Source organism: Gopherus evgoodei, chromosome 4 (assembly GCF_007399415.2).
Source record: "Gopherus evgoodei ecotype Sinaloan lineage chromosome 4, rGopEvg1_v1.p, whole genome shotgun sequence".
NCBI classification, from domain to species: domain Eukaryota; kingdom Metazoa; phylum Chordata; order Testudines; family Testudinidae; genus Gopherus; species Gopherus evgoodei.
Genome location: NC_044325.1, coordinates 126548418 through 126571034, shown reverse-complemented (window position 1 = coordinate 126571034; position 22617 = coordinate 126548418). Strand labels below are relative to the sequence as shown.

At 59.5% G+C, this 22617-nt stretch overlaps 1 protein-coding gene across 1 annotated transcript; it reads right to left on the bottom strand.

Annotated features, from left to right (window-relative positions):
* Positions 1–3770: 3770 nt before the first annotated feature.
* LOC115650680 (syntaxin-binding protein 2-like) lies at positions 3771–22192 on the bottom strand. Its single transcript, XM_030560965.1, has 17 exons — positions 22040–22192; positions 21364–21440; positions 19105–19180; positions 18323–18426; positions 17026–17174; positions 16216–16291; positions 12898–13028; positions 12644–12751; positions 11670–11727; positions 11092–11157; positions 10481–10561; positions 10020–10155; positions 8486–8589; positions 7891–7980; positions 5249–5334; positions 4669–4826; positions 3771–4113 (listed from the first exon to the last, which is right to left on the bottom strand). Exons 1-17 carry the CDS (start codon positions 22110–22112, stop codon positions 4034–4036), a joined length of 1653 nt encoding a protein of 550 aa, XP_030416825.1. The 5' UTR covers positions 22113–22192; the 3' UTR covers positions 3771–4033.
* Between the last annotated feature and the right edge of the window lie 425 nt (positions 22193–22617).

Genomic DNA, 22617 nt, shown 5'->3' with positions numbered 1-22617 from the left:
AGGACACATGACCTGGCCCCCTTTCTTTTGGCTTATGAAGGGAGAGCTCCTGGAGCTGGGGGGAGGGGAGGGAGGCCGTGCTCCTGAGTGTGTGACTCTGGTCTGACTGTGCGAACTCAACACCTTCTCACCCACAGGTCTGCAGGGGGGCTGCAACAATGTGTATGGGGCGGGCAGAGGAGCTGAAAACCACTGAACCAAACTGTAAACCCTGGTTATAATAGAAACCACTTCAAGCCGAGGTGTGGTCGGGGGGGCGGAAAGAGGGGAGGGTGCAGCAGCACCTCTAGTCCCAGCACCTATGCAGGTCTGCTCCTGAGATGCTCGGAGTCGGAGCTGCTGGTGCCAGCAGCAAACCAGCCCTCGCTGCTTTCCCTTCCCCTCCAGCGTGCAGGAGTCAGCCCAGCATTGGGAGAGGGAGATGGCTCTTGTGCATCCCGACAGGAGTGTGTATGAAATCCCACCTGATTGCCTCTGTGCAAAGCAGCAGAAGGTCCCTATGGGCAGGGCTTGGCCTGCAGCTGCTTTGTCTCCAGGCATATGGCCCAAGCCAGCAGGAGCAGGGCCCTGGGGGTTGGGAAGCAGGAAAAAAAGCACCTTGTTAGCTCTGGCATCGCTGAGGTACGTCTGCAGGCGGTGCTGGGGCTGGGCTCCCGGCTGGAGGAGACGTGCTCCTGCTAGTTCAGCTCGAGCGCTGCAAACAGAGGGCAGACGTGGTAGCATGACAGCAGCACATGGCGGGAGGGACACAAGCGCATCCGGACCCTGAGGGGACGTATCTGGGTGACTAGTCCAAGCTGGTGCCCGTGCTACTGTGGCTATGTCAATGCGCTGGCCAAATGAGAGCTGGCATGTGTAGTGTCTCCCCAAGCCGGGCCTCACGCACCCAGCTCCAAACGTTTATCTAACCCGAGTGGCACAGAATGTGGGGCCCATGCACGCAGCCACCGGGAGTCGCTCCCCAGGGCTGGCTGAGAACCCCAATGTCCAAGCCTGATGAGTTCCCCTTGCACCCTTTGTTTATGGAGCTGGGGTGCTCCTGTGGAGGCGGAGAGGCTGGGGGGGACCCCCCGGAAGGGGCAGGGATGTTAGACTCAGAGGGAGCTGGACAGCCAGTTTCTTCCTCCTTCCACTGCTCCTTTGTAGCCTGCACTCTGGAATTTGAAGTGGTGGGCTGGTGCCTCTGGCTTTGCACTTAAAAAGGAGAAGATCCCCCAGGCTGGAGCTGAGCTCGCATGGGGAGACAGCTGGAGTTTGCTCAACACAAAAGCCAGGGTCTTCCAAAGGAGAAGGGAGTTTGGGAGCCTGACCTGAGACTCCCCAAAGCGGTCTGATTACAGTGAGTGCTGAGAACCCCACCACCACTGAGGATAAGGCCCCTTTCAGCTGTCTCCTGTTGGGCCCCCAAAATCACTAATCTTGATTCTAATCACTCCAGGTGCTGATCCAGCCCCTGGCCCTGTACAGGATGACCCCTGCAGTCAGTGCATGCAGGGAGCCAGCAGGGATCTGAGCAGAAAGTGTCACTGAATTATTTGATGTCATGACCCATCTGGTATCCCTTGGATTCCCAGCCCCAGCTACTGGGCAGTATTAGCACAGTTGAGCTGTGTGTCATAGCCCCTGCACTGCTAACAGCTGATGGATGTTCTTTAGCTGAGGAGGCAGGGGCCTGGGCTCAGGAGGATCTGATTTCTAAGCCCCCTGCCGCCATGGAGCTGTGAGCGGCTGCAGCACAGTCACACCGACTTGCACGTGGATTTGTCGCAAGAGGCAGAACTTGGGGAATAAGATGTTGTCATTAATCCCTATACTCAGTGCCTGTGTCTTCAAAGCAATGGGCAGGCACTGATCCCCCCAGCGCTGCTACACGTTTGTTACCTCCGGCCTCCTTAAGGCTAGTGAAGCTGCAGGGGCATCGTGTTGGAGGGCAAGAGGCAACAGCTCCCCTCTGCGGAGCCACGTGCAGGAGACTCTGCAGCCTCCGAGTATTATGAATAAGCACTTATGTAACGTTGTAGGTGTGCACGGTGCCTTTTGAGCTCACAGCTATGCCAAGAGCTGCTGTTTGCGGGAGGTGCAGTGCTGGGGTCTCTGATCTGATGGGGATGCTCACAGCAGCAGTCCCAGGGCACAGTGAGAGGTGGTGTAAATCCTTACTATCACTTCACTGTGGTGTGAATAGCCACATGCGGTGCAGGGCAGTGGGGAATTGAAGCCAGCAGCCTGCCCTGAGCTCGGCTAAGAACCCTAGCTGTTTGCTTTTCCCAGGCGACTGTGTTCTGTTTGGGTTATTTGGGGAAGGGGCTTTCCGTTATCAGGGATTGATATGCTGGAAGCTGGGAATGGGTGACAGGGGATGGATCACTTGGTGATTGTCTGTTCTGTTCATTCCCTCTGGGGCACCTGGCAGTGGCCACAGTCGGAAGAGAGATACTGGGCTAGATGGACTGTTTGCCTGACCTAGTGTGGCTGTTTTTACATATATTACAGCCCTTATAGAGCACTGTTCATCAGCAGCTCTAGGGCTGCTTTATGAAACAGGTCAGTAGCGTTATCCCCTTTTTACAGATGGGGAAACTGAGGCACGGGGCAGGAAAGTGATCTGTCCAAAGTTGTTGCTTTTTACAGATTCAGAGTAACGGCTACCCCTCTGATACTGTCCAAGGTCAACCATTAAACCAGTGTACAGTCAGGACTAGAGCCCAGGTCTGCTGAACCCCTGACCTACCCGCTAGCAAACACTGCCTCCTGTGCGCAGCTGAGAAACCTCCCAGGTGAAGCTGCAGAGCGTGTGCATTTCAGCAGTGTACCTATTGGGTTTTCTGGGAACTGGGCAGGCAGAAGCCTGCTCAATGCTAAAGGATCCCCCACCCCAGCCTACGGGGAGGATCCACAGGACCACAGAACCCCACTGATTACGGGGGACGACTAATAAAAGAATAGAGACAGGAGTGCGGTCAGAGGGTCGTAAGAAGGGAACCTGACAGGGACACCGAGCAGAGAGCCCTGGCCAGCGCCCACTGCTCCTCGAAGGCATCAAGGTATCTATTGGGTGTCTGGGAAGTGGGAGGGTGGAAGCCCGCCCACTGCTAAAGGATCCTCCCCCAGCCTAAGGGGAGGACCCACAGGACCACAGAACCCACTGATTACGGGGAACAACTAATAAAAGAACAGGGACAGGAGTGCGGTCAAAGGGTCATAAGAAGAGAACCTGATGGGGACACCGAGCAGAGAACCCCGGCCAGCACCCACTGCTCCTCGAAGGCGTCAAGGTATCTATTGGGTGTCTGGGAAGTGGGTGGACCCTTAGGCATCCTGTCTGGGGGTGCGCACCTTGAGGGCAGGCCTTCCCCTCACCCTGGTGCTGGGGCTGACGTTCCTCTCTATCCTCCGCCCCACCCCCCAACAAGACGTCTGCCTTTACTTCATGCTGTGGGGCTGCCTACACGCCTACCAGCGCATGACCGACAAGGCGGAGGATGTGTGCCTCTTCCTGACGCAGCCCGGCGAGATGGTGGGCCAGCTGGCTGTGCTGACCGGGGAGCCCCTCATCTTCACCATCAAGGCCAGCAGTGACTGCACCTTCCTCAAGATCTCCAAGTTGGACTTCTATATGTTGGTGTCCCCCTTCCCCTCCTCATCCTGTGGGCAGGCTCTGCCCACCTCCCACCCCACTTCCATCTAGACTGGTGGCCCTGCCCTGCCCTGGGTCAGACTGGGGCCGTGTCCCATTCCCCACCCCCATAAACTAGCCAGTTGGGCAGATGTCTCTGCTGGAGCATTTTAATTCTGTGTCCCCAATCTGTCGCCCACCCACCTGGCAGCTGCACAGCAATTATCCAAATGGCCTGGCCTGCCCCCTGCCCCAATAGCCAAGCAGCCTGGGGGTCCCAGCCCCTCTCCCATCCTTCCTCCAAGAACCAACACTATAGCCAGGAGTAGGGGAGGAAGGTGCCTTGTTGAGAAAAGCAGGTGGAGCTGGGGTCAGCGAGCTGTGGGGGGCAGAGTCTCTGGAGGGAGGGGGCTGCTTCTAGGACTCCTCAGGGGCCAGCTGGTTGAGGGTTTGGACGTCATCCAGGAAACTCTTGGGGGTCAGGATGTGACTGGAACCTGGGGGGGAGAGAGGTGGTTGGCAGCGGTGGGCACAGTGGGGAAGGCATGAGGCTGGCATCACCATCTCCCCCATCCTTGCAGTTGGACTCTGCTCTAGTGCAGGGGGGGAGGAGACAGCCCCTCCTACCCCCCGTGGCCTGGCACCGCACCCCTCGTACCGCTGTACCCTGCATGGCCAGGCAAGAATCCAGGCGCTGACAGCATCCCTCACCCTTGGGTCTCAGAGGGATGTGTGCAGAGGGTGAGCCATATCCTTATGGGTGTTACTGGGGGTGCCTGACAGGGTCCCCACACATGGTCCCTGGGCAAGGAGAGCCCTGGGGAGCCAGAGGCCAGGAGATCAGGTGGCTAGATACAGGCCATGTGGGGCTGCGGGCAGATGGGGTAAGCATATCTGTTCCCAGGCCCCCCAGTTGTGAGAGGACAGAGGATGGCATGGGTGCCCTGTGAGTGCTGGGCAGGCAGTTCTAGGGTCTTCCCCTCCCAGAGGGTCCCAACTGTCCCTGACCTGGGCATTCCAGCCACCCTCCCCTCAGGACTCGCCCCACTCACCGATCAGCACCTCCCACTTGCCCTCGCTGGCCTGGGTCACTTCATAGGCGCAGCGCATCTCAGACATGGACACCCCACCCAGCACGTAGATGAGGAGGCGCGGGCCCATCGGGTACTCAGCCGCTGGCTTGTTCTTGTGCCAGTGCTCAAAGCGGGCGCTGGGGGGAGAGAGGGGCAGTGTGGATACCAGGGGCTCGCTGAGGGAATGCCAGATGGAAGGGTAGGCACTGGGGGGAGAGAGGGGGACAGGCCCTGCCCGAGGCAATGGGACAGGAGTCCCAAAGCAGGCAAGAGGGAGTAGGGGAAGGTGGCATCTGCCCTGGGCTAGGGGTGCTGTCTACAGCCCAGCCAGTCCTTTCCCTCCACCCTGGGCCCTGGTGTGCTGAGGGACTGCTGGGGGGGACAGGAGACATGCTAAGAGGGGTTCAGGGCTCCAGGCTTTTGGGCACCCCCTCCCTTGTAGAGGGTAGGGTCCTGGCCACGCACTCCCAGACACACAGGCTCCTACACCCTGGGTGGGAGGGGGAAGGGGGGGATGTCAGGGCTCTGCCCCCCTCAGCCCAGCCAGGCTCAGCCTTACCTGACAGCAGCCTGGGAGCTGGTGGAAGGGACCGGGTCTGAGACGAAGGGCCACAGCTCCCTGTCCAGTCTGTCCTCAATGATGTCCTGGGGGGGAGGGCAGGGGGGAGGACAGGTCAGCAGGGGCCAAGCAGCAGGAACCTTGGACCTGGTGGCCAAGCCAGGCCCCATTGGGGGGCAGGGGCTGAATGATTGACAGTCCCTGGGGGAAGCAGCCTGGGGCCCCCTTTCTGGGGTGGCGCATGGGGAGCCAGCAAAGAGCACACTGACTCCTCCAGTGATGCTTCCCCATCTCCCCCCATCCTCCTCAGCTGCTCAGTGCCCTGCTGTGAACTTTCCACCGTTATGGGGAGGGCAGAGACCTCCTACAGCTGGATGCAGGGCCCCTAACTTGGGAGGGGAGGCTTCCCTCAGTGCCCTTTCCCTGCTGCGGGCAGATCCAGGCCCTGCTTCTTGCCCCATGAGGTGTGTCCCAGCCAGGCAGGGGACCCAGGCTATGATCCAGCCGAATGCCACACAATAGGGGCTTTTACATTAATCCGCTGCGTTGACTTAAACTGCAGCAAGGGAGATTTAGGTTGGACATTAGGAAAAAGTTCCTGACTGTCAGGGTAGTTAAACACTGGAATAGATTGCCTAGGGAAGTTGTGGAATCTCCATCGCTGGAGATATTTAAGAGTAGGTTAGATAAATGTCTATCAGGGATGGTCTAGACAGTATTTGGTTCTGCCATGAGGGCAGGGGACTGGACTCGATGACCTCTCGAGGTCCCTTCCAGTCCTAGAGTCTATGAGTCTATGAGACTTGTACAGGGAAGCTTAAGGCCTGACGAGCTGCGGCAGGTGCAGGCGGGGGGCAGTGCCCCTGACTGGATTAGGCAGGGGATTGAGGCTACCACAACTGCCTGCCCCAAAATCCCACAGGACGAACCATCACAGCGCTGGAGCAGGGGCCTCGGAGCCTCCTGCCTGTGATCTACCAGGGACAGGAGCTCGGGCCAGGGGGTTAATCCTTGGCCTGGAGGATCCCCAAGCCAGTAGGCTGAAGGCAACTAAATGTGCTCCCCTCACCCCCTCGAGGAATGCCCCACAGGCAGGGCGATGAGGAGCTCAGGTCCCAGCAAGCATTGGGGGAAGGAGCGACCATGTCAGCTCTCACAAGCTAAGCAGGTTTGGGCCCAGGCAGTGCTTGGATAGGAGACCTCTAAGGAAAAACCACTGGGTGCTGGGGGGTGCTAGTGAGCCAGCAGAGGGTGCTCTGTGACCCCAGTGCGGCACTAGGGGGCTCTGTTCTGCAGGGAGCGGGCAGAGGGCTCAGCAGGGGGCGCTCTCCCCTGGCAGTCAGTGTTGGCCCCAGTGCGGCGCTAGGGGGTGCTGTACTGCAGGGAGGGGGGGCTCTGCAGGGGGCGCTCTCCCCAGTCAGTCAGTGACCAGTACTGTGCTGCAGTCTATGATTTAAGACCCCTAAGGATGGCAGCAGGAGAGGGCTCTCTGATGACCCCTCACATGGCTAGAGCCTTGTGCACATACAAAAACATGGATGTGCATCAACCTGTGAGCCACTAGCCCAGTGGTCTCCAAACTCTTTTGATCGCACACCCCTGCATCAGTAAAAAAATTTTGAGCACGCACCCCCTGCCGCGCTGGCTCCACCATTTTTGCCAAAGCAAAAAAAGAAAAAAAAAAGCCGTGTGGACTCCCGCCCGAAGTGCTCCTCCTGCCGCGCACCCCCAAGGATCCTCTTGCGCTCCCCACTTTGGAGACCACTGCACTAGCCGTCTTTTACCTGTATCCACATCCTCACCAGCAGCAGGAAGCGCTCACAAGGGCTAGCAGGGGTGGGGGGGTCTTTCAGGGAAGAGGCAGCGCGAGGGTGGGGACTGGGGTTAAGGGGCAGCGTGGAGGGGGCAGGGTCTTGAGGAGAAGGGGTAGCATGGGGGCGGGGCTCAAGAAAGGGCAAGGTGGGAGCGGGCTCTTGAGAACGGGCAGCGCGGAGGCGGGGTCTCCAGAACGGGCAGCGTGGAGGGGGTGGGGGCTGGGGGAAGGGGTGTCTCATCAATTGACGTTCCTGGGAGGTCATGAGCGATGGTACACGACAGCAGCAGAGCATATTGCATCACAGTGGGGTGGAGGGGTGAGGCGCTCGTATGGTGACCAGACAGCAAGTATGAAAAATCAGGACAGAGTGTGGGGAGTAATAGGTTCCTATATAAGAAAAAGTCCTGAATATTGTGACTGTCCCTATAAAATCGGGACATCTGGTCACCCTTGGCGCCGGGGCCCCGCCCGCTCCAATCCCAAATCCTGCTGCCCAGGAGCTGGTGGGGACGCTGGTGCAGCTCGACCTGCAGGACAGGAAGCAGTGCAGTGGGGCAAATGGGTGCTGGACAGCCACTGGCTGCTGGCTGGCGGCCCCGAGCGCGCTGCGCCCCCCGGGCTGCATGAACCGGACACCGCGGGCCAGGCACTGCTGGGGAGTAGAGACTGACCTGGTTGTATCTGCAGCCGATCCACTATCTGCAGAAATGGTGTGCGGATATGCAGGGCTCTACACGTGGCTGACCCCAAACCAACCCCTCCCCCTTGGGCCCAGCCTGCCAGGTGTGACCCCCACCCCAAGGCCAGGAAGCAGATGGCCTGGTACCTCCATGACGTCCTTGAGCCTGGGGGTCCAGCGGGAGAGCTGGTAGCTGGACTCCAGCCGCACCTTCCTCTCGGGTTGCAGCTGCTTGCTCTGGGGGAGGAAGGGAGAGGGGGTGAGAGGCAGCAGGGAAGGGGTGTGGGATGGGAGCGGGGGCAGACAGGCAGAGCACGGCCTACTTGAGTCGCTCCAGCCGGGCTGGCAGGGGAGAGGCAGAGAAAAGAACAGAATGGATGACTGAGCGAGAGAGAGAGGAGGGGAGAGAGACTGACGGGAGGACAGAGCCGCTTCCCCCAATTCGCCGTATGGCCACCCCATGCATTGGTCACCAGCTCCAGCTCCCTGGCGATCTGAGGTCCTGACCCCCAGGGTCCTCTGCAGGGGCAGAAGAGGTCACCCCAGATGGGGAGTAACTCAGGGGTCACCCTCATATGAGGAGGGCATCACCCCCACTGTACAGGGACAGAGGCCACCTCTGTGCTGGGAGTAGGTCACTGCTATAGAGGGGCACCCCCAGGTTGGCCTGGGCTCCCTTGTGCAGCACAGATCTGCCCCCTGGCATGGGTACAGCTACCGGCCCCTGGCCCCAGTCCCTTACCCCAAACAGGGAGGTGCCCAGGAGCGCCATGTTGTGGATGATGTTGCTCTGCTGCTGGATGTTGGCATCCTGGATCAGCTTGCGGAAGGTCTCCTTGCTCACACCTGCATGGGGAGAGACAGGTCAGCGCTAGCACCCCTGGGACGCACCCACAGCCAGGCACATTCAGTCCATGGCCGCAGGAGTCCTAATTCCACGATCAAATCGAGATCCTGCTCTTCCCGCCCCTCTCAGAGCTGGGGGTAGAACCCAGGAGTCCTGGCTCCCAGCCCCCCTCTAGCCCACTGGACCCCACTCCCCTCTCAGAGCTGGGGGTAGAACCCAGGAGTCCTGGCTCCCAGCCCCCCTCTAGCCCACTGGACCCCACTCCCCTCTCAGAGCTGGGGGTAGAACCCAGGAGTCCTGGCTCCCAGCCCCCCTCTAGCCCACTGGACCCCACTCCCCTCTCAGAGCTGGGGGTAGAACCCAGGAGTCCTGGCTCCCAGCCCCCCTCTAGCCCACTGGACCCCACTCCCCTCTCAGAACTGGGGGTAGAACCCAGGAGTCCTGGCTCCCAGCACCATCCACTCTAACCCACTGGACCCCACACAGTTAATGATTGAATTCAGGTTCTTGCTGCTCCTGCCTGCACAGGTTCTCTCAGGTGCTGGGGGCAGGGGTCTCTCTAGCTCCCCCCGGCAGTGCAGTGGGAGCCCCCCCTGATCTGGGCTCCCCCTCCTGCGGCCAGCCAGGTGCAGTGTCAGAGCTGAGGCATGGCTCTTTAAGGCTGTGAGGACTTGAGCTGGAAAGAAGGCAACTCCCCACAAACCATTTACTGCTGCTTAGTGCAGATGGGGAGGCCTGACAACTCCACACGCCCCCTGGCCAGGAAACTGGGCAGCCAGAGGAGCCACATGAGGGCACCTGGCCTGGGCCACATGAGGCCACTCCGGGTGTGTGTCTCCATTTCCCCTCCCTGCAGAGAACAGGCCGGGGGGCCGCTCCAGGTGTGTGTCTCCATTTCCCCTCCCTGCAGAGAACGGGCCAGGGGGCCGCTCCAGGTGTGTGTCTCCATTTCCCCTCCCTGCAGAGAACGGGCCAGGGGGCCGCTCCAGGTGTGTGTCTCCATTTCCCCTCCCTGTAGAGAACGGGCCGGGGAGCCGCTCCAGGTATGTCTCTCCATTTCCCCTCCCTGTAGAGAACAGGCCGGGGGGCTGCTCCGGGTGTGTGTCTCCATTTCCCCTCCCTGCAGCGAACGGGCTGGGGGGAGTGTGGAGGGCAGACACTGCTGGGAAGGCAGCAGCAGGCAGCAAAGGCCGCACTGTCCGGTTCACAGGCACGGAGAGGTGGGCAGAGGGGAGACAGGGCCGAAGAGCCAAGCTGGACACAAGCCCTGGGAAGCAGCTGGCCAGGAGGCGCCCTGCATGGCTGGGGGGCCTGCCAGTCTAAGCAGTGCTATTCCCCCTCAGCCCCACAGGCCTGGGCACCGCCTCCAGGGGCGCCCCCTGCAGCAGCAGGCCCCCCAGTGCTGCCCCCTGCCAGCCTGTGGCGTTACCGTTCTTCAAGATGTAGAGCAGGATGATGCGGATCTTGTCATAGGCCTGCACGCTGGGGTCCAGCAGGATGGGTATGATGATCTTCATGGGGTCCTTGATCTTCTCCCCGTCCACGTCCGTCCCCATGGCCAGGTCCTGGGGGACAAAGGGGACAAACACACAAGGCCCAGGTCAGGCCACTCCGCTTCCTCCTGCCCCCGCAGCAGGATGGGAGACGTGACAGCCCCATGACCCACAGCTCGCCTACCCCCTGTGCCCCCTCCCTGGGATCAGCTCCACCTGGGGTGAGCAATGGCCTCCAGGGAGTAACCCGAGTCCCATGTCCCCCTTCTACACCTCTGGTGCTGCATGTGGGGGCTGGCCCTGGCTCCAGTGAGCCTGTAGGTCTGAGACCCCTCTCTCCAGGCTGAGTCCATGAGCCAGACTCTGCCCCCCAGCCAGGCTCTGCCCACAGACCCACCTGCTCCACGCCGCACAGCTTCTCCACCGATCCTTTGAAGTGCCGCATGCAGTGCTCAGCCAGGTTCAGGTGTGTGGAGTACTGCGGGGAGAGACCAGGGCATGGGGGAGTTTACAGCATCACTGGCTGGTCCAGAGCACCTGCACCCCCCAACCCCCAAGGAAGGCCCCTCGGCCAGAGGGGCAGCCCCAACCGACTGTATAAGACTAGTACATAAGGACTGTTTTGCCCAGCACTGATGTGCAGCCACCTCTGGGGTGGAGCGGGGCAGCTGGAGGGGAGGATCAGGAGGAGGGAGCTGCATCCTCCCGAGAGCTGCAGCAGCAAGGCGCGGGCGTTACCCAAGGGCTGCCATTGCTGGGGCTAACATGGCAGCTCTGGGCACTGACGGGCAGGCTGCTGCCCATGGTGCCACACAGCACCTAGGGGGGAAATGGCTCTGCCCGACGGAACAGGTCAGCAGCTCTCAGCAGGCAGTAAAGCGGAGTGCCCCAGAGTGCCCTGCCCCCCAGAGAGTCCCTACTGTCCCTCACCAGCCCCACAGACACCCTGCCCCCCATCACCCCACTGTATGCCCTGCCCCCCGCCCACTAACAGCCCCAGCCCGTTACCTTGTTCAGCTCTTTCAGGTACTGGGGCAAGTTCTTCACCACCTGGGACAGGTCCTCGATGGTGGCCTGGAGGGAGGAGGTGGTGAGATCCCGGCCCCTCCCAATGCATGGAACCCCCTGCAGGGCAGAGGCCTTCCCTGCGCCAGGGTGGGTCACTCAGGCCACACATGGCTGTGGCTTGGGTTAGACCTGCTCTTCCCAGGCCAGCTGGAATGAGATGGGAGCCCCACAACCCAAGCGCCTCCTGAGGTGTAAAGCGGCAGCAGGCCGGGGAGATGCCAGCGTTGGCTCCCTGCAGCTCTCCCTGCGCGACCCCGATCCTGCTGTCTGACCCCGCCCCATGGGCCTCTGCCCTCCCACATAGTCGGGAGTTTCACAGCTCTGGCTGGGGGGCAGGGGGCTCCACATACACTTCTTAGCCCTTTACAGGAAAACTCTGGGAGCAATGGGATACCCCCCCACCGCTCCACCAAAGCCTCCTGGGGCAGCAGAGCAGCCTCCCCTCCCCATCAGTGGCAGTGGGATGGATCCCCCCATCCCAGACTCCCCAATGGCTCCCCCCGCAGCCCCTGCCGCACCTTGTCCGTGGTCAGCTTCTTGCTCTCAGAGAAGGCGTGCAGCAGCTCCGTCACCTTCCTGCAGCAGAGAGAGGGGTCACACTGGAGCCAGGCACTGCTTTCAAGATAGGGGCACCCTGTCCTATGCCCTCACCCCATGGGCACCAGGGTTTTCTGCCTCGAGAGCCTCAGATGGGGCCGGGGGAGTGTGGGAAGCTCTTCCCAAGTTACCCCAAGGCAGAGAGTTCAGTGCACCTCTGGGGGCTCCTGGTGCCTTGCTGGGTGGGTCTGGGAGCAGAAGCAGACCCAGCAGGAGGTCAGTAAAGGAATCGCTCAAGGGGGCTGTGAGGTGCATGGGGAGATCCTGGGATCGGGGGAAGACAGTGTCCAGCAGGATCCCCAAGAGGAGATGCAGACAGTGGCTCTGGAAGGGAGCACTCGGGGTCCTTTGGGAGAGGGGCTGGGTCCAGGAGGTCTCAGCACTCAAAAAGGAGCAGGCCCCAGCGCTGGGTGGGAGGGGGAGGGGGAGTCCTGGCAATGAGCAGAAGAAGGGTGTATTGCGGGGGAGGGTGTCCCTGCACTGGGTGGGAGAGGAGTGTATCCAATGGGGGGTGGGGTTCCAACACTGGGTGGGAAGGGGAGGGGAGGGGTGTGTCCAAGGGGGCCCCAGGGTGGGGAGGGGTGTGTCTGAAGGGGCAGATGGGGGAAGTCCCGGCACTGGAAAATCGGGGGAGGGGTGTGTCAAGGGGGTGGGCTGTCCTGGCACTGGGTGGGAGAGGTGTGTCCGAGGGGAGAGGCCCTGGCAGTGGGTGGGGAGGGGAGGGGTGTGCTGAAGCAGGGGGGTGAGTAGCAGGTCCCAGCACTAGGCATTGGGTGGGGCACGGAAGTGGTGTGTCCGGGGGGGTCCCGGCCCTGGGTGGGGCACAGAGGGGCATGTCCGGGGGATGGAGGGAGGCACAGAGGGGCGTGTCAGGGGCGAGGCTGAGCACGCTCACATGGAGACGTCAGCGATGTGCATGTGGCGTAGCTGCACCCAGAGTTCGTCGTCTTCATCCAGCAGCGCCTCCTTCTCCTGCGAGTCGCTGGTCCCTGTCGTCTCATACCTGCAGGGGAGGGGAGACGGGGTCAGGCTGCAGCACCCCTCCCCCGAGCATGGGGGCTGCGGAGCGGTGCAGGTGCCTGGGTCACATCCCCCCCAGCCCGCCTGAGGAGGAGTGCGGGGAGCCCCCTGCTGGCAGCCAGGCCCTACTTGTAGGTGTCGTTCTCGATGCTGAGCAGGTCGTAGGCCATGGCCTGGTAGGTGAGCTCGTGCAGCAGTGGGGACACCAGGTCGAAGCTCCGGTCCACGATCAGCAGCTGACAGCGGGCTTTGTCGGGGCCCTGGAGCAAAGGAGAGAGAGACCCGTCACCCCCTGCTCCGGCGGAGGGGTCCGGCCTGGCTCACACGGCACAATCCAATGGGCCCTGGTGGCCTGAACCTTTACCACTCGCACTCTCTGTGGCCCAGCCCCCAACCCCAGGGAGAAGCCAAGAGACACCTCCCAAGCTAGCTGGGATGTGCCTTGGGGTCCCGCCCTGACTGGCAGGGAGAGTTCCCCACCTAGGTGTGCTGAAAAGCCCCCTGCAGGGACAGGCCACCTGCCTCTCATGCAAATAGCAATGCCCCCTCCCCCAAGCACGATCTAGATCGTGCCTCTCCACCAACGGGAGCATGCCCCTTACAAGGCAGCCCCCCACCCCGACTACACCCTGCCCCATATGCTGCGTGGGGGCAGGGGGAACTACACCAGAAGGCCCTGGCTAGTCTATTGTTAATCAACGCCAGGCCCAGAGACTCTTTGATACAAGGTCCCAGATGGGGACAATGGGACGTTATCCCGATGCCCCACCTTGCATCTAAGCTGGGACCCCATGTGAGGCTCTAGCTCCCCACTCCCAGCCTGGCTGGCCTCCCAACATCCAGTTGGACAGAGACCACTCAAATGGTCAACATCACAGACCCACATCATGGGTGGGCTGGTCCAGCCCCTGCTCCCTGCCTGATCAGCATGCACAGCAGGTGGCGCTAGGAGACCAGCCCTGCACTGTCACCCCATTGCAGAGGGGGATGAAGGCCCAGAGAGACTGGGTGACACACCCAAGGTCACACAGGGAGTCTGTTGCAGAGCAGGGACATGAACCCAGAGCTGGCGCCATCATTGCTCTCCAGACCTACCCAGCCTGGGTGGGTTGCTATGCCCAGCGTGCCCCCCCACCCGCCTCACCTCCCAGACTCAGCTCACACCTTTGCCAGTTCAACTCTGCTGGAGGGATCCCTGATTACAGATGGGGGCTGGCATAACTACTGGGTCACCCCACCTTGCCCAGAGCAGAGGGGTGGTTAGTGCACTGCCTGTGCCAGCTACCCCTCAGGGCTGGCAGCTGAGAAACATCAAGGCAAGAGGGACTAGTGCAGGCAAGGCCCCAGGGCGCCATGACCGCGGGCTGGGTGGCTTTGGAGACCTGACTGCTAGAGGCCATGCTACAAGAGACCCTGGGGTTCTGCGCCAGCTGGCAAGGCGGGGGCACACTGGACTGGCCAGCCGGGATTGTGCTGCATGGAGGAGGAGCTTGAGTCAGCGCTCCTGGCTCTGTGATATTCTATTGAAGGGGGCTGGGCAGTCAGGACTCCTGGCTCCTATTTCTGCCTCTGCCACCTACTCCTGGCACGCTGCTCCATGCCTCAGTTTCCCCCGGGCAACATGAGGATAGTGCTTAAACCTGTGACAGGGAGGCTTGGCAAGAGCCTCAGGAATATCCCTGGGGGGACTCACAGGAGTAAGAGCAGCAGGGTTGCACAGAGCAGGACTTTGACCACCTCAGCACTGCTCTCAGCTCCTGAGAATAGCACAGATCAGACAAGGGCTGCAGGCTGGAGCCAGCTCTGCTGCAGCAAGTAGCTCCGGTGGTTAACAAGCAGGCTGTCAATCCCTTCCCTGTGTAGATGGTTTGGGCAGCCAGGTGTGCACGAAGCTGTTGCTTGCTTCTCAGCCCTCCCGGGCTTCCCACGTGAACAGCTGATTTGTGGGAAGCAGGGGGGTGGGGGAGAAGAGAGGCGGAGCACAGGTGAGCTGGGGCTGGGGTGGGGAGCTGGAGCACCCACGAGGTCGGTGCCACATTTGGGTAATGTGCTGAGGGAGAGTGGCTGCTCCCCCCACGCTACGCTCTTGGATCACTTATACTTACCGGTTGTTAAATTTAGAAGCCCTTTTAGAACCGGTTTTCCCACACAGGACAACCGGTTCTAAAAGGGCCTCTAAATTTAACAACTGGTTCCCGCGAACCGGCTCCAGCTCACCACTGTGTCTACATGTAAACCGCTGCAGCTGCGCCGCTTCAGTGACGCCGCCTTTCTCACGCCCCCGAGCGACGCAGTTACACCGACCCAATTGCCTCGTGTAGACCAGGCCTCGGTCTGACCTTGGTCAGTTCTCAGGCGAGAGCTCCCAGCTTCCCTCACTTATCCCCCAGCTCAAACCTTCCCAACTCTGTGTTCTCGAGCTGGGGGCCCTGCTCCGATTCCCTGCTGGGAGTGTCCAGCCAGGAGCAGCTGGAGCCAGCACGGTCTTTCTGGCTCCCAGGCTGATCTGGGTTGGATTCTCTTCATTTCACCAAGACAGGGAGGTGACACCCCTACACACATCATGATTCTTACCTTCCCTGAGAGTCCTTCCCTCCCATGCCCCGCCAGAAAAGCCATGCAACATATAGGGGAAACTGAGGCACGCATCGGCTTCATAAAAGATATTACAAACATTCCCAGTTGGTCACAGGTGCACAGTCTCCCAGCAGCTTGGCAAAGGCTGGAAGCAAGAGCAGAAGCAACAGGAGGGAGAGATCTGGGCAGGCCTTGGATTTTACATCACTTTGCTTCTCCTAGGGGGACAGGAGCCTCTGGGTTTCCTGTGCAAGAATCCAGGGCAGGGTGGGTTTGCAGCTCCCCTCTGCTGGGGGTGGGATGGGAATGGCAGAAGCTGGGGGGAGCCCACAAGCCAGGGCTGACTTGTGGCTAAGGCTTAGGAGAGCTGGGTTCTAGTCCTGCTCTGGCAGACTCCCTGCATGCCTCAGTTTCCCATCTGTAACACAGGCCATCCTGCCTCCCCTGGGAGGCTGAATTCATTAGTGAGGTTCTGATTCCATGGGGATGGGTGTAGGAGCATACACACAGACAGGAGTGTCCAAGTGTGGAAGAGGCTCCGTGTGCAAAGCTTAATTCTGTGATCAAACTGCCTTGTTTATAAACAGAGACATGCTGGGCACACACTTCCCCAGGCGGTGCCTCAGTTTCCCCATCTGTACAGAGGGGACGAAGACACTGGCTTTTGTAGAGCACTTTGAGATCTGCCCACAGCCAGTGTTAGAGAAGGGCTAGGGCCATTAGTCCCCACACAGGGAATGCTATTGTTCTGCCAACCCCTCAGGATCTCCAAGGGAGTCTAGACCCCGCCAGGATCTCCAGGCAGGTTCAAAATTACTTCTCATGTGCTCCCCCCTCAGCTTTGTCCCATGGCCGGCACAGCTCACTCACCTCTCCCATGCTGGGCTCGTGTGCCTTGAGTTTGGCCAGCACAGCGTGAGCCACGTGGAAGTTATCTTCACCGTCCCTGCAACAAAGACAAACCCTGTGGGTCAGAAACCTCTCCTCCCGCAGAGGCACACGCACTTCCTGTAGGAGATGACCAGGTACCCTTCTCCCTCTGGGCACACTCACTTCCTATAGGGGATAGCTGGGTACCCCTTCCCCCGGGCACACTAACTTCCTGAAGCAGATGGCTGGGTACCCCTTGTCACAGTGTGGGGGAAACAAGGCCCTGCACCCCCGACTTCCTGCGACTCACCATGACTCTCAGCCAGCCAGTAAAACAGAAGGTTTGTTTAGATGACAGGAACACAGTCCAAGACAGGTCTTTCAGATACAGACAACAGGACCCCCTCAGTCAGGTCCATCTTGGGGGCGCCAGGGAGGCCAGGGCCCCAACTTGGCTCCCCTCCATTTTCTCAGCCAGCTCCAAATTGAAACTCCCTCCAGCCGTCTCACCCAGGCAGCCCCTCCCCCAGCCCCCCGCCACCTCGTCTCCTCCTCCAGCCTTTGTCCATTTCCTGGCAAAGGTGTCACCTGGCTCCAACTCCCCTCCTGGTTCTCATGTTACATGTGCAGGTATCTGGCCTCTAGGAAAGTCTCCCATCCCCAGTGCAGACAGTCCCAGCAAAACTCCCCTGCAACCTTCCCAGGTCAATACTCCCCTCTCCCTGCTGGGTCACAGGCACCCACGCAGTATTCAAAGAAAACATTAAGAACATTCCCACTTCGTCACACCCCTTCCCCTGGCACACTCACTTCCGGTAGCGGATGGCTGGATACTCCTCCAGGGTTTCACACAACGTGGCAATCTGCTCTGCCATCATCTCCAGCTCCTTGTTCTTTTCCCAGAAGCGGTAGGGGCTGAACCAGTTGTAGAAGGTCTGTGGCCTGTCTAGGGAGTACACCTGGGGGGCGAGGGGAGCAGAGATCAGTCCCTGGTGCCAACTGCTGACAACCAGGCCAGCTGTGCTCCATACCGCGCCGCTAAGATGCGCTGTTGGACCAGACCAGCCTGGCGGAGCCATAGCGAGCCCCTAGTGAGGGAGATCCCTTTGCCAGAGCCACTCCTGTTGTGGTAGAGGGACAGCAGCCCAGAGATTCATGCACCAGCCTGGCATGAAGACTCCCCGATTTCAGGTCGTTACTGGGCTGCAGACTCCCAGGTGCCCTCAGGGGTGTGTCTCTGCCCTGGAGAAGTCAATGTTGGGGGAGGGGGCTTGGCCACGCTTCTAGTCTGGTGAAAGCCCCAGTGTAGCCACAGGCAAACCCAGCATCAACGCGCGCCTGCTGCTGTCGCTTATTTCACTGGCCGAACAGAACGAGCCATTGGGGCAAACATGCTTGGACACCAATAAAACAGTAGCGACCCATGAAGGGTTTGCTGTTGGAACAGGACAGGTGAACCAGCAAATCTTCCTGACGGACACTCAGCTTATACCAGCCAAAGCTTCTCTTGGCACAGCTGGCACTGGCACCCCAGATGAAATAAGCTACAGTGGCGAAAGGACTGCTTTGCCAGCATATCGGCATTTACCCAGGGGCTCTGCCACCAGAGCTGCATCAGTTACAGGGGGGATTTTCTCTCTCACGCCCCCGTAACAAACCCATATCAACAAAGGTTTTGTGTGTAGACCAGGCTCATGTTGCTCTGTGCCTCAGTTTCCCCATCCATGCATTTGGGATTGACAATGCAGCCCTTCCCCTCAGGGGCATGAGGGGGAAAATCCACTGACGACACAAGGAGGGGATGGGGCAGTTGGGCAAAGGGCAGGTGTGTGGAGTATTGGGCTGTCTTGCAGGCCTGGTATAAACCATCGATAAAAGCAGGTGAAGCCAGGGAGGCAGGGTCCTACTCCCCCATACATCTAAGTCAAAGATTCCACATCTCACAGAGTGTGAGCAGATGACTAGTCCCTGGCAATAAACCCAGGGTCCTAGAAGGAAAGGTTTCCCCTCACACCCCCCGAGCCATGCTGAACACTATGGGTGGGGTATCATAAGTCACCATCTCCGCCCCGCAGTCCGGCTCCTTCAAAGCCGGACCACCCCTCACCTGGCTCTCATAGGGCAGGAAGGCCAGGTTGATCTCCTTGAGGGTTTTGATGGCCTTGGAGATCCGTGACTTCCTCAGCTCCTTGAACAGAGGTTCAGGACAGGCTGCAAGGCAAAGGCAGTGGGTGGGGGTGACAGGTACAGGGCTCAGGACACCCAGCACAGTGCCAGCCCCCCCAGACAGGGCCAGGATGGGCACAGCAGGGCCATAGTGCTGCACACCTGTGGGAAACCTGGGCAAGCCAGCGGGGCCACACAGGAGTCAACGATGAGTCCAGCCCCCCATGAACCAGAGTCACGCCGGGTTCTCGCCTTCTGCAGCATCAGCAACAAGGAGGGGGGGGGGCACAATCTCTCCTATGCAGCCCCTCTCACACTCCGCCCTCAGCCCCTGCACAAGGAGAAATGACCGGATTGTACAACTCCGGATGATGCACAAGGAGCAACGGGGACTTGGGATCCCCCTGCCGCTGTAATGGAGAGAAGCAGATGTGACCCTGACACACTGCTTGTTCTGGTGGTGTCCCATGCCCCCACCCCAGTTGGGACTGATGGAGCAATGCATGCTGGGAAAGATAGCCAGAGGCCGCATTTCTGGGCGCACGCTGTGAGCCGTGTTGGCTGGAGGCAGGCCCGTGAGGGAAAAGGGGGGGAAGAGATAGGTGGGGTCGTTCGGTCTGGCCTGCTGGGGCACTGGCCTGCTGGCAGAGAGAGACCCCCCCACCCCCAGTGTGTCACTGGCCAGACTCCAAGCTGGGGGATCTGCTGCCCCCCGATACTCACGGCCGATGAAGAAGATGTGAGCTGCCTTGTAGTTGGTGGGGGAGCCCTGGAAGTCACTGATAAGAGCCTGCACTGACTGCAAAGGGGGGAAGGGAGTTGTCAGCACCAGCCGAGACCCCTCCCTGCTGCCTGAAGGGCCCAGCCCATGCCCAGCCCCTGGGGACTCAGGGCCCAGCATGATGCAGTCAGGAGCTGGGCTGGTTTTCACCCCCGTCTCTGGGCTCCCTCTCCACCTGGAGCAAGGGCATGTGCCCATGTGCCCAGGACAGTCTCGGGGCCCTGCCACGTCTCTTGCTGGTACACAAGTGTCCGTGCTCGGCCACAGACGGGACCTGGCATTGGCCTTGCTGCTGAACTAAGTGAGCTCTGAGCAGTGCCCAGGGAACAGCCGGCCGAACAGCAATCCCAGGCAGCCGCCATCAGGGCCCGCTCCCTCCCTGGGCACCACACTGGGCACCTGCAGCTTTGCCACACCCGCTAGCCAGGCAGGATGTTCGGAAGCTCTTCGGACTCCATGACCGGCCATTGTGACAGGTGAGAACCTGGCTGCCCAGTTGTCACGTTATTGACTTGAACAGGGACCATACAGAACATGGTTGCAACCAAGGTCCTGTAGTGGAACCAAATCTTGTATAAATGGGGTCAAATAGGGTGTCTAAGACAAGGTTGCGGTTTGCTGGTTATGGTTATGCTAGATGTGTATGTGTATCATTTTTGTAGTTGAAGTTATGAATATTGGCTCTAGACTGTGTGTATTTCAAACTTCTGCTATGCTTCTGGGTGACACCTCACACAAGTTGGTGTTAGCTCTGCCTGCCCTGCTTGATGGCTCACTAAGGATCATCAGCTACACAACTGACCTATTGAGAGAAGGCAGATATGCTCTGAGACTCAGCAAAGTATGCAGAGACTTGCCCATGTGACTCCAGACTCCATTTTGCTGTTAATTTTCCACAGTAAGAACAAAGAGGTGTTCTTACACCTGGAAAAGCCTATAAAAGGCTGATGCCTCATCTCCATCTTGTCTTCAGTCCTGCTTCATAGGGACTTTGGTACAAGGAAGCTCTATACAAAGGACAGAATGACCCATCCCAGTTGTGGATGTACTGTACTATAGAGACTTGATTTGAACCTGCAGTTTATTCTATCACTGCTACAAGCCTGAACTAAGACCTTTGCCATTACTGTATGTAATTGATTCCATTTAACCAATTCTAGCTCTCATCTCTATCTTTTTCCTTTTACGAAAAAACCTTTAGATTATAGATTCTAGAGGACTGGCAACAGCAGGATTTGTGGGTAAGATCTGATTTATATATTGACCTGGGTCTGGGGCTTGGTCCTTAGGGATCAGGAGAACCCTTTTTCTTTTATTAGGGCATTGGTTTTCAGAACCATTTGTCCCCATAAAGAGTGGCTCTTGTGGTGACACTGGGAGACTGGAGTGTCTAAGGGAATTCCATGTGTAACTTGTGGTTAGCCAGTGGGGTAAGACCAAAGTCCTCTGTCTGACTGATTTGGTTTGCCTTAGAGGTGGAAAACCCCCAGCCTTGGGCTGTAACTGCCCTGTTTTAAGCAATTTGTCCTGAATTGGCACTCTCAGTTGGGTCCCGCCAGAACCAGCATCGTTACACCGGTCCCGAGCCCCAGGCCCCAGCTCGCAGTCCTCTACTACAGCGCTCCGTCCGCGGGCAGCACCTGTGGGTTCTGGGCTTCACCATGCTCCACCAGTGCCCCCTGCCCCTGATCCCCCTCCACTCGCCTCCCTGCAGCAGACGTAGGAGCCTCCTCCACCATAGCCCCTGCTACATGAGCCTCTGCCTCAGCGATTCTCCTTTGCTTTGAGACTCAGCTGAGGTTAGGGTGACCAGATGTCCCGATTTTATAGGAACAGTTCTAATATTTGGGTTTTTTTCTTCTATAGGATCCTATTACCACTCCAACACCTGTCCCGATTTTTCACACCTACTAGCTAGTCAGCTTAGCTGAGGTTGCCTCTCTCCACCTGCTGCATCATCCCATCCAACCCCCATGGGACTGCACTGCGGAGAGGTCTGTGGGAAAATCTGTGCTTCACATGGCAAAGAACATGAAGCCCAGCTCCGGGAAAGCAGCCTCTTGGGCAGCCCTTACTGCCCCATTCCCATCCTGACGTCGTGCTGCGCATCCCCCCGGACAGCGCCACCTCCAGGTAACACGAGGAGCTGCCCCGGGGTCTCCCCTGCTCCCCATCCACCTGCCCCAGGCCCGAGCTCCTACCTTCTCCACAGGGTTGAGCAGGTAGATGGCCTCCAGGCTGGGGATTGGCTCCCGGCACTTATCAATATTTTCCACAACTAGGAGAGAGCAGACATTGGGCGCAGGTCAGTGTGTCCTAGCCACCCGCCCCAGCTGCTCTCCACTGGGATGGGGGGAGGGAAAGCCAAGGGGAATAGGGATGTTCGCTGGCAGCAGGCTGGGGGGTTTTGGAGGCTACAGTGCAGCAGCTGCTTTGGTGTGGGGCCGAGGGCTGCGATGCTGCCACAGTACAGAGCAGGGAGGGAACATCCCTCCGTACTGTGCTGGAGGCACCCCACTAGAGTCCTGGCTCAGCTCTGTGCCCCTCAACCCCAGGGCTCCTCCACCCTGGAGCAGGGAGCCAGCATTCCCCCTCCCCAGCCAGGACCCTGCCCACAGCGTGGGGGAGGAGCAACGAGGAGTTAAAGGGAGTCTGAGAAAAGCGCTGAAGAGGTTCCAGGGGCTGAATGCACCAGGCTAAGGGAACTGGACCTGGCTGGGAAGATACCAATAGCAAGGAGGGCATCTGCGGGGCTGCAAAGGGGGGAAACTAGATGCAAACGCAAATGTAGACAAGTCAATTCCCTGACTGTGAGGTGTGTCCAAGGAAGAGGGGAGCCCTGGCGGGGGAAGCAGATGGGAGGGAGAGCCCACTCACGTGCGATGCCTTCGTCCACGATGTCGGACATCTTGCAGCACGACGAGAGGATGCGCGTGCTCGAGTGGTCCATGATCAGCACCTGGGGTAGTGAGAGGGGGAGCGTGCCACTTCGGATGAGCTAGTCACTGCCCACCGTGGCACTGCCCATCATCCGTGGCACAGCCAAGGGAGCAGAGCGACTACTAACAGCAGAGCCGACGGCTCCCGGCCCAGCCCTTCCACAGCAGAGCAGCAGGGCCATTACCAAGCCTGCACTTGGCTGAGCTGACCGTGCTAAGGACTGCGTGAGGAGTGACAAGGAGAGCAGCTCCGAGCAGAGTGGCTGGTATGAGATGTAGGAGACGGAGACAAATCTGGGACACCCGGCCATTCGGAATGGTTCCATCTTCCTAGACTGGAGGAGATCAGCCTCTTCCCCCAGGTGACAGGGTGAGTGCAAGAGGCAAGGACAGAACCCAGGCGTCTTAGCTCCCAGTGCCCTGCTCTGATCCACCACATACCCGCTCCCCAGCCCTCGGACAGAACCAGGAGCAGGGCACAGAGAAATTGAACAAGGGGAATCTCTGTGTTTCCCT

What these genes read in the sequence shown, in the direction of transcription:
- LOC115650680 (XM_030560965.1), bottom strand. Translation starts at nt 22,112, where the DNA reads ATGGACCACTCGAGCACGCGCATCCTCTCGTCGTGCTGCAAGATGTCC. An exon ending in CCAGCCATCCGCTACCGGAA is followed by an intron (nt 16,292 to 17,025) that starts GTGAGTGTGCCA and finishes TCTTTGTTGCAG; the next exon opens with GGACGGTGAAGATAACTTCC. An exon ending in GGCTCAAGGACGTCATGGAG is followed by an intron (nt 5,335 to 7,890) that starts GTACCAGGCCAT and finishes CCTCCCCCCCAG; the next exon opens with GACATCATTGAGGACAGACT.